The sequence below is a fragment of the Lissotriton vulgaris genome, chromosome 1_1 (genome assembly GCF_964263255.1).
Source record: "Lissotriton vulgaris chromosome 1_1, aLisVul1.2, whole genome shotgun sequence".
In the NCBI taxonomy this organism is placed as follows: domain Eukaryota; kingdom Metazoa; phylum Chordata; class Amphibia; order Caudata; family Salamandridae; genus Lissotriton; species Lissotriton vulgaris.
This window is the reverse complement of record NC_141685.1, coordinates 418,952,027-418,968,331: the sequence shown is the minus strand read 5'-3', so window position 1 is coordinate 418,968,331 and position 16,305 is coordinate 418,952,027. Positions and strand designations below refer to the sequence as shown.

The 16,305-nt window shown below is 43.0% G+C and overlaps 1 protein-coding gene across 2 annotated transcripts in view; it reads left to right on the top strand.

The window, feature by feature from the left end:
- FYB2 (FYN binding protein 2) overlaps nt 1–4,977 on the top strand; it is a 494,151-nt gene extending 489,174 nt beyond the window's left edge. For both annotated transcript variants that reach the window (XR_015307520.1, XM_086952746.1), the window contains one exon: nt 1,843–4,977. Coding sequence is in view for 1 of the 2 variants with exons in the window: in XM_086952746.1 (XP_086808872.1) it covers nt 1,843–1,849 (7 nt within the window). In the remaining variant the exon portion in view is untranslated. The remainder of the gene's footprint in view (nt 1–1,842) is intronic.
- The last annotated feature ends 11,328 nt before the right edge of the window (nt 4,978–16,305 follow it).

The following is a 16,305-nucleotide window of genomic DNA, read 5'->3' as shown; positions in this document are numbered from 1 at the left end:
ATCCACTTTCTAAAAGTTGTATTTTCAAATACAGAATTTAAAAAGCACCTTAACCAAAAGGTGCATTAATAAATTCTGAGTTCAGAGAGCCTCAACTCTATTTCTCGATCTTGTCCCTATGGAACATTAATCTTGTGAGATGTTAAAAAGCAACTCCCATGTTAGCCTATGGGACAGATAGCCTTTCAATATTGGAAAAACGAAATTGGCAGCCTTTCGCTATCATGACATGTCACACACACCAGTACATGTTCTGCCTTTCACATATGCTGCACCCTGCCCTTGGGGGTAACTACCTTAGGGGTGCCTTACATTTAAGGAAAGGGAAAGTTTGTTCCTGGTAGGTAGGTGCACTTGCTAGGGCAACATTGTAGTCTTCAACTGTGCACATAGACACTACAGTGGAAGTCTAAGACATATTTACAGGGCTACTCCTGTGGGTGGCACAACCAGTGCGGCAAGCCCAGCATTTGATTTACAGGCCCTGGCACACTCAGTGCAATTTACTAGGGACTTACCAGTAAATCAACTATGCCAATCATGGATAACCAATCATTGTCACAATTTATACATGGAGCATATGAACTTTAGTACTGATCAGCAGTGGTAAAGCGTCTAGATTCCTATAGCCAAAAAAACAGGGTCAGAAAAATAGGAGACATAAAGTTTGGGGATAAACATGTCAAAAGGGCCAGGTCTAACACTGCTAACAACCACCATAGTCAAGTCCAAATGTCAGTTACTGGGTTACTCAAATTTGCATGAAAATGCACCATTAGCCCATTCTTTTTTTCACAATTTTCCCAGAGGTAAAATCCCCCCTGAACCCCACTTACGACAGTTAGGCTCGCTCGCTATGCTTGCTTGCCACAGGGCCCTCATCCCGAACTTTAACACCCCCACCACTTTCAAAAGTCACCACCCGTTCTGAAAAGCTTAAAAAATTGAAGCATGGGCTCCGTGACTCATAATACATTACAATTACTTTATGATGGCTGAGGAGTGTGCTCGAAATTGAAAGGAATTCTATCTAGAATCTCAGGTCTTTGTGGATAAGAAGGGTGAGAGATTAGGGGGGGTTTCCTTCTCCAGCTAGGCATAAGTACAAGTCCTGCTGGTTGAGTATGGCCGTCTCTCTTCCGACCTGAATGAGTTTGATAAAGACAGGAGTTGATGCAAAAAGACACTAGGTGGTTTTCAAAGGCTCAACGTTTCCACACAATATTTTTCAGGTTAGGTTCTAAAATAGACTTAATGGTTTCAACATTTTATCAAGTCTAAGAGGTGTACACATTTAGTAGGCTGCCATATTTTCACTAAATGAAGTTTAATGCAATGACCGATCTGCAATTATAATAATGCATGGTGGGACGCAGGGCTATTCGGTTTGGATATTGATGTGAACTAGCAATACTTTTGTGTTGATTTTTGTTGATCCATAGTAGGTGTTTCAGTGATTTGTCAGTGATAGCTTTCGAGAAAGGCATACTAGGATATTTATTGTTAGGGTTCATTAATATTTTAATGTCTGCATTTGACATGTGTGGCTGCATTACTGTTGGGCGGTGAGATGAGTAAGTTTGAGGTAGTTTTTAGTTGGCTGATCACTATTATGCTACTTGTGTTTGCTATGTGTTGGTCTGAATGTTCAGTGTTACTGAAAAAGAATTGTGGGGGTTGGGGGGGGCACTGTATGAAAAAGAATTACATATGGTATTGCAGGATGATATTTAGTCCATGGGTATAGCATTAGACAAGTACATAGCTCTTGAATATTGTGTTGTTGGAGAAAGTATAAACAAAGTATGTGGCAAACTTACACTTTTGCTCTTTTTTTGGCAGAAGTTAAAAATCTGTTTATGAAGACATCGTACAAGACTCTACGACAGTGATACTCAAAAAGGAGGTTTATGCTCTTAAATGTTGTTAAACAACGATGGATGTGAATGGAAACATGACAATGGGGTCTAACCTAAAAAAAGATAGCAGTATCTTTAAACTTCTTGATTCCTTACTAACATTGTTTTTTTTTTTTTTACAAAAAGGGGCAATATGCAAGCTACTTTAACGCACTCCATGACACTTAATGTTATATTTATCATGTTTTTTCTGTGAGGTCTACAGGCTGCCGCATATCTATTTATTATTTTAGCATCATCTGGATATTGACTTCATTGTATCTGTTTTATGATGTGCCCTGTGCAAACCTCCGTGTCTGCTCAACATCTCTCTGAAAACATCGCTATTGCCTCAATCTATTGCCTGGTGTAACCCATCTTTAGCGAGCCTAGAAAACCCCAAACCCACCCCCCACCTCCCCCCACCAAAATGAAACGAAGTCCATACACACATTTCCACAAGGTCTGCATGACAGCGTGCAGCCGAGTAGGTCTCTATAGACTATTTTGTTTTAAAAACTATGCACATCCATTTAACTGAAGGACTCAGCCTATCTATTAATAATTGAGCACAGGTGGTTAAGTATGCACGGCACTTACAAATGTAACAACTTAAAAATAAATCATAAAAGTAATTATCTAATGTCAAAATAAGGTTCTATACATTGGGCAGTTTGATTTATGACGTCTACCCTATACTTACCGAAAAAGTGTCATATCTTTGGAACGGTAATTATTACGGTAGACCAAATGAATGTTACTTGCTTTTCTTTTTAAGTTTCAAAGGATTACTTGCTTTTCTAATGTCAAGAAGAGCAGCGTTTTTCTCAGGGCCTCATGCTCGAGTTTGAATCCCTCCCAGCGCTTTGTCCATTGTTAAAACGTCACCTGACACCACGCTTTGTTCCTTTTGGCGAGTTTGTTTATACTTTAAACATGCTTGCTTCGTCTGCTCCCGCACAGAACCAGGAAGGTAAACGCCTCGGATGCCCTGGAGCGCTAATGCTGAGAAAAGAGCTATTTCAGTAAGCTCTTTGCAGGCTACTTGTTCTGTCAAATCTGTCATGAAACCCGCACTGAACAGATTGCCTGTAAGAACTGATATGGCGACATTCTATCATTGTTAGACCTAATGTTGCACAAATATTCCCAAGTGTGAGTAATGTAATGCAAAATCCTTTTAAAATGTTAAAGAGAATCCAGCTAATCTTGGGATGTCTAGTAGGTGTTATGCTATTTGGCCATCTCCAAGCCAAAGGAATATGAAACCCCTGCAGGTTTGTGTGGTTTTCCTATGCTGAAACAATGGGCTGGAGTCATGTAAACAGTCTATGAAAAGTTAGGTTCACAGGTGAGTGAAGAGCAGGTTGCATAGGTGTTTAATCTCGCACAATGTGTGCAGGATCTAAAACGTGCACATACTTGCAAATTATGCCAAAGTTTAATATAACCTCTCAACCAACATGCTCAAATTCAGATGGGCTCCTCTTTCTTCCATGCTTACTGAATAAAGAGATTCCTGAAAAACATTACTGCAGAGCACACATTCTAACCAAGAGGGCAAGGGTGGCATTAAGGAAAAAAACTCTGTGATTAATGGATGAAACGAGCATTGTCAGAAGTCGGAATCTAGTAAGGAAGAGTTTTGTGTGTATCTGAACTATTGGAAGTAATAGCATTAGAGGGCTAATAAAAACTTAATTTCTTCATCTACAAATGACAAAGGCACTGGCGTTTTTAAATCCGGTCTTGGTGTCCGCGCGTAATGTTATTATTTTTTTTTAGTGTTGCTAGATATAATTTCATAGGAAATTTTAAGTTCTACACTCTTTGGGCCAAGATTTCGACGATGGCAGACAGTTTAATTTGCACTTCTAAAAGGCTTTGTTAATTTGTCTCTATTTCAGTAATGTAACTGGCAGGGCACACTTTAGGACACTTTAAAGTAGATGACATATTATACATTTTGTGTAAAGCTTTGATCGGCCATGTTCAGTTCAGCCAGTTCGAGTACTAACATAGCTATGCAAAAAAAGTTCATGTCTGGAGGTATTTGAGCCACGCTTCAACCTAGAACTAGTGAGGCTCAAACTTGTGCTTTAAAAAATGAGAACCATGTGGAAAAAAAACTAAAATGACAGAAGCGTACATGTCTGGAGCAAACAAAAGAAATTAGTATTTGCCTGCATTATTAATTAGCTTAACTTAAAATTCCATTGAAATTGACATCACTTTTTATGCATATAAGGATGTAGGTATTCTTTTAGTGGTTGGAAAAAATGGCTATTTAAGTTTATGAAAAGTAAAAGATCATTTGTTACGGTTGATGAAAATCTATGCCAAAAATTACTCGTTGGTGCAAGATCAAACTGTCCTTGCTAAAATGTGGAAATCGGGGTTAGCTTGTAAATTACTCCTATTTCTATATGGAAGATCAATTGTTTAAATCACTATTTGATAGGGATTTAGAGAGTATATGGCATTACTTGTCTCCATTAATAGATGGAGATTTATTCTAGAACAATATAAATACCAAGGCTAGATAAACCATGTTCTTATCATCAAGTTACTTGAATTACTTTTTTATTTTTTTATTTTCTTGAAATTATCCTAAATATTTCAAGCTGTTTCTGAAGATTCTAAATACAGGTGAAGCCAGTTAACATAATTTGCCTAAATTCTTGTGAAAAGCCCACCAATATTCATGCTAATTTTAGTATAACAATGAATGCTTTGCAAAATATGTTTGGAATGCATACATGTATGTGCCACGAGCTACTTTTTTAATTATTTTGTGGTGCATCAACAGAGCTTTGTACAATGTTTGAATGCCTATGATTTGGTGCAACTAGTAAAGCTGTGTTCAGCATAAGCACTTTATATTTGTAATGTTATTGAATCGTCTAGGTACGTAAATTTGTGTTCAGATGGCCTATGTTTAATCCACTCAGTTGTAATGTTAAAACACTAAAATATTTTGTCAAGTAGGTTTTTTTGTGTATATGATTTTAAGAACTGTACTTTTTCATTGTATATTACATAAATGTTAATAAAAATTGCATGGTTGTCCAAAAACAAACTTTTGAAATTTACTGATTGTCTTGCTTGTATACTTCTAATTTTAATGACATGATAATGGATTTCCTTGTTGAAATATTTACTGTCATTTCGGAAAGGACGTTTCATTAATTTTGATAGTGTACAGTTGAAAACCAGTGTTTGATGTTACAATAAATTTGACAGGCTCTTTACTGTGCAGTCTGTCTAAGATTGTGGTCATTATTTAAAGAGGGAATATTTAAACAGATTATTTCAGTACATGTCCATATAGTTGAAGTAGCTGCATATACTAACCAAAAGCATTAAGTGGTACATGTTGTCTTCATATCTCTTGGATGTTTACTACCAATTTTCATTTCATCCTAAGCAGTATGTGACGATGGCTCAATGCACCTAAAATAAAAATGTTAGGAAACACACCTATCTTGAGCTCATACATGTACTTTAGTTGTGCACTAATGAGGGGATATATGTAATTGTTTTTGCATTAGTACAAAAACATTTCTGATGCATCATCTCCAATTTGATCGGAGGTGCCACTTAATGCCTTTCTATGTTAAGCTTTTTGCTAACATATCATGTACATCTTGCAGTTTCCTTTGTAGATGCTTCTAATGATCCCCTTTTAATTGTCTTCTTGAAAAAGAACTCCACAATATTGTAGATCTAGAAAAGCCAGTTGGACATGCATTGGACTTGTTAGTCATGTAACCTTCTCTATTATTGCCCACTAGATATCTTTAATTCTACCTAGTCTATCGAATAATCAAGTATACTTATGCACCTGTACCTCACTGGAGTTCAATGAAATAACTCATTAAATGTGTGCATTCTTGGGTTGAGCCCTATTTCTATCATTACACCACATCAGTGTTTGATAAAGTTGTACTTAAAATGTGTCTCCAATTTTACTGCACTCACTGACATTAACATAAATATTTATAATCCTTAATGATTACATTCATAATTTGTAGACCTCTATTTGCATTATTGCTCGCTGATGAGGTGCGTGGGTGTAAAACTGCATTACAGCACCACTGTCACAGAAGAATATTAAGTTGAGGTTTCAAACACTATTATAGTCTTAGTTGTAACTTGTTAGCGTCACAATTGTTCAGGTCACGACCAACTCAATTCACTATATCAGAAATGTTACCGTTCTTCCTCCATAAGCACTGAAGCTTTGAATTACGTTATTTTGTTCTGTCATCACAATTGCATAAAATATATACTCAAGTAATCACATTCAGGAAAACTGTGGAATATATGCATACAAACTAGGACCATGAAACTCCTTATTTGTGCAATAGGTGTTTCTTGAAGAGAAGTTCTTCATCAGATGTAGGGTATCGTGGCAGAGAGTGATCAAGGCAGAAAAGTGCACACAGATCTTAATTGTCATGAGTTGCAAACAAAATATTGTGATTGATTATAATATGTTCAGTATTCTATCGCAATATGGGAGTTAATTCCGGGGCAGATACATTAGAATGATGGTGCAAGCTAAAATAGTTAATACCAGTGTGTCTTGCCACACAAGCAATTGTGAGTGTACATGTTTTTGAATTTCTGATCGAATTTTAGCTTCATAAACCTTGTGAATTAGACTTCTTTTTTTTATGCCACCACTACTATTAGTCAATGATAGCTGAAGCTACAACATCAAAAGTATCAAACCAATTATTTACTAAATAAACAACTGCCAGAGAGTATATTTAATGCCTTCAGAGTCTTTTCATTTAATACAAACCATTGGAATTACTAATTTAAAAGGAGTTGCACCTATTCGTTCACAAATTAAAATATTGGTAAATATGATCTTGAGGTAATATGTAAGCTAGAAGTTTTAATGTACAATGTCTGAAATGTATTTTATTTAAGTTTGAACTTGATACCCACTCTATATGAAAACAAGCATGCAAATTAGATAGTGTGCACAAAGTAAATCAAAAATGGATAAATCCAAGTAAGTCCCGAGATGTTCAGGGAGCTGCATTTAAACATCATTGGTTTCATTTGTGGGCTGTTTGAATCATCACTGATAGCTATGAGTTATAGTGTCCATGACTAAATGGTGCATGTGAAGTCAATCACTTCATCCAGCAAATTATTTTGACTGCTGTGTCCTCAGAATATCTAAATTAGCAGTGCCATACATGAAAGGCACTATTGGCATGATTAGTTTTAGTATGAAGAAAATATTTTAATATTAGTCAAAGTGTGTACCAGTGTGAGCATTGGACAGAAAAACGTTATTAAAAACTACCTACTGATAGACATATATCTTTATTCCTGACTACACTGTGTAGGATTTAAAATAGCGGAGGAACACTTAGACCCTGTTATGAGGGCAACACATCTCAATCAATCAGAGACATGGATTTTCTGAGGTGGAGAGGCAGCATGTTCCAGGTCTTGAGGGTCAGAGGGCAACCTTCTTCCAGTTCTAGTCATGTGGCTCCTGGGGACAGAGGCGAGGGTGAGTTTGGAGGATTGGAGTTGTCTGGCGGGTGCTTAGAATGTGAAGCGATGTTTCAGGTATGCTTGTCCTTCGCCGTGTAGAGCTTTGTAGAAATGAGTGAGGAGCTTGAAAGTGACTCTCTTGTTGACTGGGAGCCAGTGGAGTAGTCTGAGGTGTTACATGATGTTGCTCTGGCAGAGATGTCAAGGACCAGTCTGGCTGTGGTGTTTTGAACGTTCTGTAGTTTCTCGAGCTGTTTCTGGATGATGCAGTTGAGTATGTTGCCTTAGTCCAGTCTGCTGGAGTATGATGCCAAGGTTGTGTGCATGTTCCATCGGGAGGGGGAAGATCACAGAGCGGCTGGCCAACAGGAGGCATCCCATGCTGAGAGGTAGATCCCAGGATGAGTACTACAGTCTTGTCGGAGTTGAGCTTGAGAAATCTCTGCCCTAAATGTTGCCCTTAAACATGTCAGTGGGCTTTAATCAGGACTGTGACTCTGAGGTAATATACCACAATTTGTGGATACTAGTAGAATAGGTATTCTAGAAAATAGATGATTGATAAGCAACCAGGTCTCTCCGGGGGTGGGTTAAGCATCCACCATCCAGAAGAAACCCTAATTTACAGGTAATTGTGTCTCTCTACCACGGTTTTGCAGAGAGAGATGAATCTAGTTTTAAAGCATTCACATCCTCAGACAGCATCCTTCCATCCATCCATCCATTTGAGCAAAATTAGCAATGCAATACATTCCAGGGCACACATGTGTCTCATTATTAGAGAGATGAGAAATAGAAGGCAAGACATTCCCTAGTTTATATTCACCCTTGTGAGTGTACTTCAAAATGCACATATTTCATCCACTAATCTCACTTAGATTTTGCAGTGAAATTGCTCAACTTGTCCTCTATGCATGTGCTCCACTGAAACCTACACAGCAAGTCCATAGTCTATCTCAAATCTTTTTCAACTTTGGAATTTTAAAACGAATGAAATTTCAAGTAACCAAAAGAAGGCAAAGGCTTTCTGTTATGTATCCATGACCAATAGTGGCCCCCGATTCAACACCATAGTTCAACATAGGCTAGGAAATGAACACCATACTATCAACTTTCAACTCTTAATCTCTGGAAAGTGAGCTGTTTATTCATCATGTTTGTTTTCCCATCCGGGCCCCTGATAGGAGCATGTAGTGGACGTAACGTTTCATTTACAGTGTGATGGATTTGGACAAAACCCATAAAACTCTCTGGATGTTCTGTTTTGCTACTCCTATAATTCCCATGAATATGTTTAGGTGAGGCTACTTGTGCAAGCGACGCCTTGGCTGACTTCACAGTTGGAAATGACCTGCTGATGACCTTTGCATCCCAGGGATGCCAGCTTCATAAAGGAGGGCCAATAACGATTTTTCCTGCCCATGTGTGCCATGCCATGTAAAAAAAATTATTGCAGTCCTTGTGACAGTGAGCTGATTTCTAAAATGAGTCTGTCTGCAAAGACACGTGAGCTAGCTGAGTAAGGCAAAGCAGGATATGCTGTGTTAATGATGTAAGTGTGATGTTAGGTGTGAGAATGTTACTTTACTTACTAAATATCAATGTTCTCAACCATCCAGTTTCAGAGCATATTGAAGTAGTTCAGTACAGGATCTGCTCTTTACAAAACCTGACTTGGATATGGCTAATATGAACTACTATTGCTTCAGAGGTAATAGCACTGCAGTCTATATAAATGGAAAACATAACCGAGAGATTCCTTTTGGGTAACCTGTGGCAACATCGCCAGACCATGAGGTTGTTATTGAATGTTTTAGGTTTAAAAAAAAAAATGCTTTCAATGAATGTCACTCAATTTAGTGACCCAAATTACATGTACTTGGAGTTCATTTTTATTTTATTTTAAAAGGTATATCATATCTTGTCATGGCATTTGTTGCTTGCTTAACTTATTTTGATAGCTTAGCTGCTGCTTTGGCTGTTACAGCTGAGCCAGACTCCTTGCTTGGCTGCCATTTTTCTCCCCAGGAAATGTCTCCTACGCCCTTGATCGCAGACACTGTTCTCAGAGTAGGAGTTACTTCTGGACAGTGCAAGTTCTCACGTGGCACATGTCACATACATATGTCATGTACAGTATGGTTCTGCTGGGATGTTTCAATACATGAGTTGACCTGTCTCGAAGCCTGAAACTGAAAGCTAATATTATTTCCTGTTTTTGATGCCCAAATTAAGACACTTTTTATTACAAGAAATGTTTTCTATTGAGTGAATTATTACATAAGTGTTATGCATACTATTTTACACAGTGAGGTCAGAAGCACTTGTTCATAAAATGCCATTCATCTGCCATTATACAAGACAACATCCTTAATTGCTGGTGAATTATATTTATAACCGTATCCGTTGAATGTGCTTAATTTTATTTTATTAAGAAACCTGTGGGAAAGTAACATCAGCTTTCATGGTTACTCCTACTTTTTGCCTGGTGTTGATGTATTTTTGACTTTGTGTGCTAGGATTATGCTAATCAGGACCCCAACAGTTGTGCTCTCTCCCTTAAATTGGTTCTGGTAAGTACTTTAGTACCTCTGCAATTGGCTAGCGGTGGACCTTTATAAGCCCTAGTATATGGTACTAAGGTACCCAGGGCATACGTACATGAGGGGTCTACCATGGGCTGCAGCATGTATTGTGCCACCCCTGGGAGACCACTTGAACTGCGACTATAGGCTTGCAATTTCAGCCTATGTGTTAGTGTTTGCACCGCTCACAACAGATGTGAGTTTCCTTATATATTAGGTCACTTCACTTAAAACATATAAGCTGCCCCTTTGGTAGGCTCTTCAGTCCTTAGGGAAGGGTGCATGGTTATAAGTGTGCGGGTGCCCCTGCATCAGCAGGAAAACCCTACAAATCCCGGAGTAGATTCTCCAGGGTATGAAAGTGCGGTCAGCCATTTTAAGACATACAGTGGACATCAGTCATTATGAGATGTCTAACTATATAATGGTTGCACTGAACCCAGTCATATATGGTATCAAACCTGTTGGAATCATACGCCAACACTGATTCCAGAGTTGGAAGTATGATCCAATGTATTTGGGTCCCTTAGGATACCTCTGTACTCCCGGTAATAGCCTCACGGAGTCTGCAAGCAAGCTATTAATTCTGCTGACCAGACATGATTCTGCCCTCCTGCTGCTGAGCCAATCTGTCAGGAGAAGGTAGAACAATGGGTTTCCTGATGGAAGGAGGTGGGACCACCTCCCAGACAGGACATAATCAATCAATCCTTCAAAACATTTATAGAACGCGCTACTCACCCATGAGGGTCTCAAGGCGCTGGAGGGGGGGGTGCTGCTACTGCTCAAAAAGTCAGGTCTTGAGGTGTTTCCTGAAGGTGAGGTGGTCCTGGGTCATTCTCAGGTGTGCGGGGAGGGAGTTCCATGTTTTGGCTGCCAGGTAGGAGAACGATCTTCCTCCGGCGGTGGTTCTGGGAATCCGTGGGACGTTGCGAGGGCGAGGCTGGCGGGTGGGAGTGTAGAACGATAGGCGGTTGTTGAGGTATTCGGGGCCCATGTCGTGGAGCGCTTTGTGTGCGTGGGTGAGGAGCCTGAATGTGATCCTCTTGTTGACGGGGAGCCAGTGCAGGTGGGGTGGATATGTGGCTGTGGCGAAGGATGTCGAGGATTAGTCGTGCGGAGGCGTTTTGTATGCGTTGTTATCGTTTCTGAAGTTTGGCAGTGGTCCCTGCATATAGGGCGTTTCCGTAGTCCAGTCAGCTGGTGACGAGGGCCTGGTTGACCATCTTTCTGGTTTGGGTGGGGATCCGCAGGGTGTTGAAGCATGACTACGAGACGGCATTGACTTGTTTGGTCATCGTGAGGGAGGAGTCCAGGATGAATCCCAGGTTACGAGCGTGGTCCGATGGTGTCGGCGCGGAGCCCAATGCTGGGGGCCACCGAGGATGAGGACCTCCGTCTTCTCGGAGTTCAGCTTCAGGCGGCTGAGCTTCATCCCTTCATCCCTTCTGCAACGTCTTTCATTCCTTCCTGTAGGTTGGTTTTGGCGGTGGCTGGGTCTTTGGTGAGGGAGAGTATCAGTTGGGTGTCGTCGGCGTAGGATATGATGTTGATGTTGTGTTTGCGTGCGATGGCGGCGAGGGAGCTCATGTAGATATTGAAGAGGGTTGGGCTGAGCGAGGAGCCTTGGGTATGCCGCAGATGATCTTGGTGCCTTCTGAGCAGAAGGAAGGGAGACGGACTCTCTGGGTTCTGACGGAGAGGAACGAGGTGATCCAGACCAGGGCCTTTCCTTGGATCCCAGTGTTGAAGAGGCGGGTTATTAGGGTGCGATGGCACACAGTATCGAAGGCTGCTGAGAGGTCCAGGATGATGAGGGCGGTTGTTTCTCCGTTGTCCATCAGGGTCCTGATGTTGTCGGTGGCCGCGATGAGGGCAGTCTCTGTGCTGTGGTTGACTCGAAATCCGGACTGGGATGGGTCGAGCGAGTTGTTTGTCTTGAGGAAAGCAGTCAGCTGTTTATTGACTGTCTTCTCGACGACTTTGGCCAAGAAGGGGAGAAGAGAGAGGGGGCGGAAGTTCTTGAGGTCTTTGGGGTCCGCTGTGGGTTTTTTCAGCAGGGCGTTGATTTCTGCATGCTTCCAGCTCTCGGTGAAGGTGGCTGAGGCGAATGAGCTGTTTATGACGTTCCGGAGATGGGGTGCGATGATGGTGTTGGCTTTGTTGTACGTATGATGGGGGCAAGGGTCTGAGGGGGAAGCCGGAGTGGATGGAGTTCATGACGTTGGTGGTGTCTTCAGCGCTGATGGGGGTCCAGGCGCTGAGGGTGGTGGTGGGGGTTGCTGGTTCGGTGAGTGGATGCAGAGTCTGGGGTCTGAAGCTGTCATGTATATTTGCGATCTTTCGGTGGAAGAATGCGGCGAGTTCTTGTGACGGTGTGATGATGTTGCTGGGGTTGGAGAGCTCTTTGACGATGTTGAGGAGTTCCTTGCTGTTGTGGGTGTTGTTGTCTAGTCGCTCTTTGAATGATGTCCTTTTGGTGGTGCGGATCAGCTGGTGGTGTTCGCGGGTGGCGATCTTGAGGGCTGTCATGTTTTCTGTGGTTCGTTCGTGGCACCAGGTTTTTTCGAGGGATCTGCAGGATTTCTTAGATTCTTTGAGCGCGTCTGTGAACCATGAAGTTTTCCTGTTGCTGGTCCTGCTTGGGGGGTTTTTCAGTGGTGCGAGGTCGTCGGCGCAGTTGGTGATCCACTGTGCGAGGTTGTGGGCTGCGTCGTTGGTGTCGGCGGTGTCGGCTGGCGGGTTGTATTCTTTTCAAAGGTGAAGCGGATGCATCAGTGTTCGGTCCAGTGTAGTCTGGCGGAGTGGCTGAAGGATACGTGGTTGTTGGCAGAGAAGATGGGGTCGAGCGTGTGGCCAGCGATGTGGGTGGGGGTGTTCACCAGTTGCTTGAATCCGGGGTTGGTGAGGTTATCGAGCAGGTTGTTGGTGGTGTTGTCGCTGTTTTTTTTCCAGGTGGAAGTTCAGGTCTCCAAGGAGGATGTATTCTGGTGAGGCTAGGGCGTGCGGGCTGATGGCGGGCTAGTGCTAGTGTATTGGGCTGGGAGGGGAGTGCTTTGCCAGCGTCATCAAACTGCTTTGAAGTGCACATTTGGTGCTCTCCTTCCACACTCTAGTTTAAACCAGTTCAGGAACACTTGGTTCTCGCTCTGGTGTGAAATTGGACAGGGGGAGTTGGAGTATCCTCCCTCTGTCCAGCCCTTCCTCTGTGAGAGAACCCTGAGTCATCCCAACCCTTTTTTATGGGTACTCAAGGGCTCCACAGTGGATTGGTCCTCAGATTCATCATGGGACCAGTCTACCCTGAAACTACATCACTCTTCGATCACATGGACACTTCGACTGGAACCTTGACTGCACCTAGGAAGACTCCTGCTGCTCCTGGTTGCCCTGTTCTTCAAGTCGCCCCCGTCTGTGCTTCATCCAGTTTATCAAAAAGGCCCGTGGACCTCAAGGACAACTGTAGAAATCTCCCTTGAAGTGAAGGAGTCACTCCCCTGCATCTGCTGTCACCACAATGAAGTGGACCAGTCTGCTGCTCCTGATGTCCCATGGACATCTCAAGGCTCAACACCATAGGTGTTGGTTCTAAGGCCTCCTTAGAGACCTGACCTGTCTTCTCTGCAATTTGTATAATAGTAGCTCTCACCTGACTAAACTCCTGTGCACATGGTCAACTTGTGATTGCCAAGCTTGTTGGCTTTGCACTCCAAAGATCTTTTGGCTCCAGCCTCCAGCACCTAACTTCCTGAAAAACAGAGTCCTTCTTGTCTCTCCTGCATGGTGGGCCTCCAGCTTTAGTTAGCTGCTTGAGATCTTCTGGCAGTATTGGTTCTATGGGGAGTTATATTTCTTTCTCAAAAAACTTTACTTATTACACAAATACTTTATGAAGGTCTGATGACTCAATCATGCTTTTATATAGACCATAAATCAAATGACACTGACTGCTAAAATTAAGAATCTAATGGTTAATTAATAATCATATATCATAAAGTGCTGGAAAGGATAATAAATCACAATAAATTACATAATAGCGCCGGACTTTTAAGGAACATAAACATTGAAAGAACAAGGACCAGAGACATAGACAAAAAAATGAAAGCGCATTGAGATCATGGACTTAGAACAGACACCAATTAAAATCATACAGAAATTATTTGTTTTGGGGGTATCCTGTAGGAACAGGCGCCTGTCCAAGTTAGTGTCCTATCAATATTTACACGTGGGACAAGCTTGGCATGTTTGCAGGAATACCAGGGAATATCATCGATGTTTTGACCCTTTTATGTGTGCAAATTATAATCATCACGTCGTGCCTTCATCGGGACTGAGCCAGAATAACAGCCTGTAGTGCCAACAAGTAGTAGCCTTAATATTTCTTATTAGAATCATACCCTCAATGAGGTGTTGAATAATCCACTAAGGAAATCGCCTGAAGAAACTAGGAAACAATCTACCAGGGAGTATACAAAGAGCTCATAGAGTATCTCTAGGATGAATCAGTGATTTTCAGAGATCCAGATAGGATTCTCTGTAAGGGAGAGAATGAATCTACTCTCCTTCAATGCTGAGCAGTCAAAGGAAAGGTCTTCTTGTGACACCTGTGCCTCTGGCCTGTGGGTCCTATCAAGGGTCTTCCTTTGCTTTAACGAGCTGACTCTCTTGCTCTTGGTGAGTTCCTTGGACCTTGCTGGTCTCAACGGTTGCTCCTTTTCGTCCCCCTCACCAGTTGCGGCTACCAAGGCTTGTTCGTGCTCCCGCCAGATATGGACATCCAATATGGACAGCATTGCACTTTTTAATGTCCATCTAGGCTTGAGGCTATACCTCCTCCCAAGATATACAAAAAAGATGTGGGCATGATCTGATAGGAGACTGGGTAAGAAGGAGATAGGTTGGGCCTGGAAAATGTACCTGCTATCAACTAAAACATAATTGATTCTGGATAAATTACTGTTTTTTACTGAAAAAAGTGTACCCCTGTTTATTACCCATCTTTGCCCTCCAAACATCGGCAAGCCCTCCGTCGTGTATCATATGAGCCACGGCCCGACGAATACGTGGAGCTCCAACACAATAACTCTGGTTTGATCTGTCTCTTAATCAATCAATCAATCAATCAGAACACTTGTATAGCACACTACTCACCCGGAAGGGTCTCAAGGCGCTTGGGGGGAGGGGTCCATTACTGCTCGAACAGCCAGGTCTTGAGTTGTCTCCTGAAGGCGAGATAGTCCTGGGTCAGCCGAAGGTGGATGGGGAGGGAGTTCCATGTCTTGGCCGCCAGGTAGGAGAAGGATCTGCCTCTGGCGGTGGCTCTTCGGATGCGTGGAACGGTGGCGAGGGCAAGGCTAGTAGATCGTAGCTGGCGGGTGGGCGTGTAGAAGGTCAGGCGGTCGTTGAGGTACTTGGGGCCCAGGTCGTGGAGAGACTTGTGTGCGTGGCTGAGGAGCCTTAACGTGATCCTCTCGTTGATGGGGAGCCAGTGCAGGTCCCTCAGGTGGCTGGAGATGTGGCTGCATCGTGGATGTCCAGGATGAGTCGGGCGGAGGCGTTCTGGATGCGTTGGAGTCTTTTCTGTAGTTTGGCTGTGGTTCCGGCATATAGGGTGTTTCCGTAGTCCAGTCGGCTGGTGACGAGTGCCTGGGTGACCGTCTTCCTGGTTTCGGTCGGGATCCATCGGAAGATCTTGCGGAGCATGCGTAGGGTGTGAAAGCAAGATGAGGAGACGGCGTTGACTTGTCTGGTCATCTAGAGGGAGTAGTCCAGGATGAAGCCCAGGTTGCGTGCGTGGTCTGTTGGCTTGGGAGTGGTGCCCAGGGCGGGGGGCCACCAGGAGTCGTCCCAGGTGGAGGGCGATGGTCCCAGGATGAGGACTTCCGTCTTGTCTGGGTTCAGTTTCAGGCGGCTGTTCTTCATCCACTTGGCTACGTCTTTCATCCCTTCGTGAAGGCTGGTTCTGGCGGTGTGGGGGTCTCTGGTGAGGGAGAGGATTAGCTGGGTGTCGTCTGCGTAGGAGATGATGTTGAGGTTGTGTTGGCGTGCGATGGCTGCAAGAGGTCTCATGTAGACGTTGAAGAGGGTGGGGCTGAGTGATGATCCTTGCGGTACGCCGCAGATTACTTCGGTGGACTCGGATCGAAACGGGGGGAAGCGGACTCTCTGTGTTCTCCCTGCGAGGAACGAGATGATCCACTCCAGTGCCTTCCCTTGGATGCCGGTGTTGCTGAGGCGTTGAACTAGGGTGCGGTGGCAGACAGTGTCGAACGCTGCAGAGGGGTCCAGGAGGATGAGTG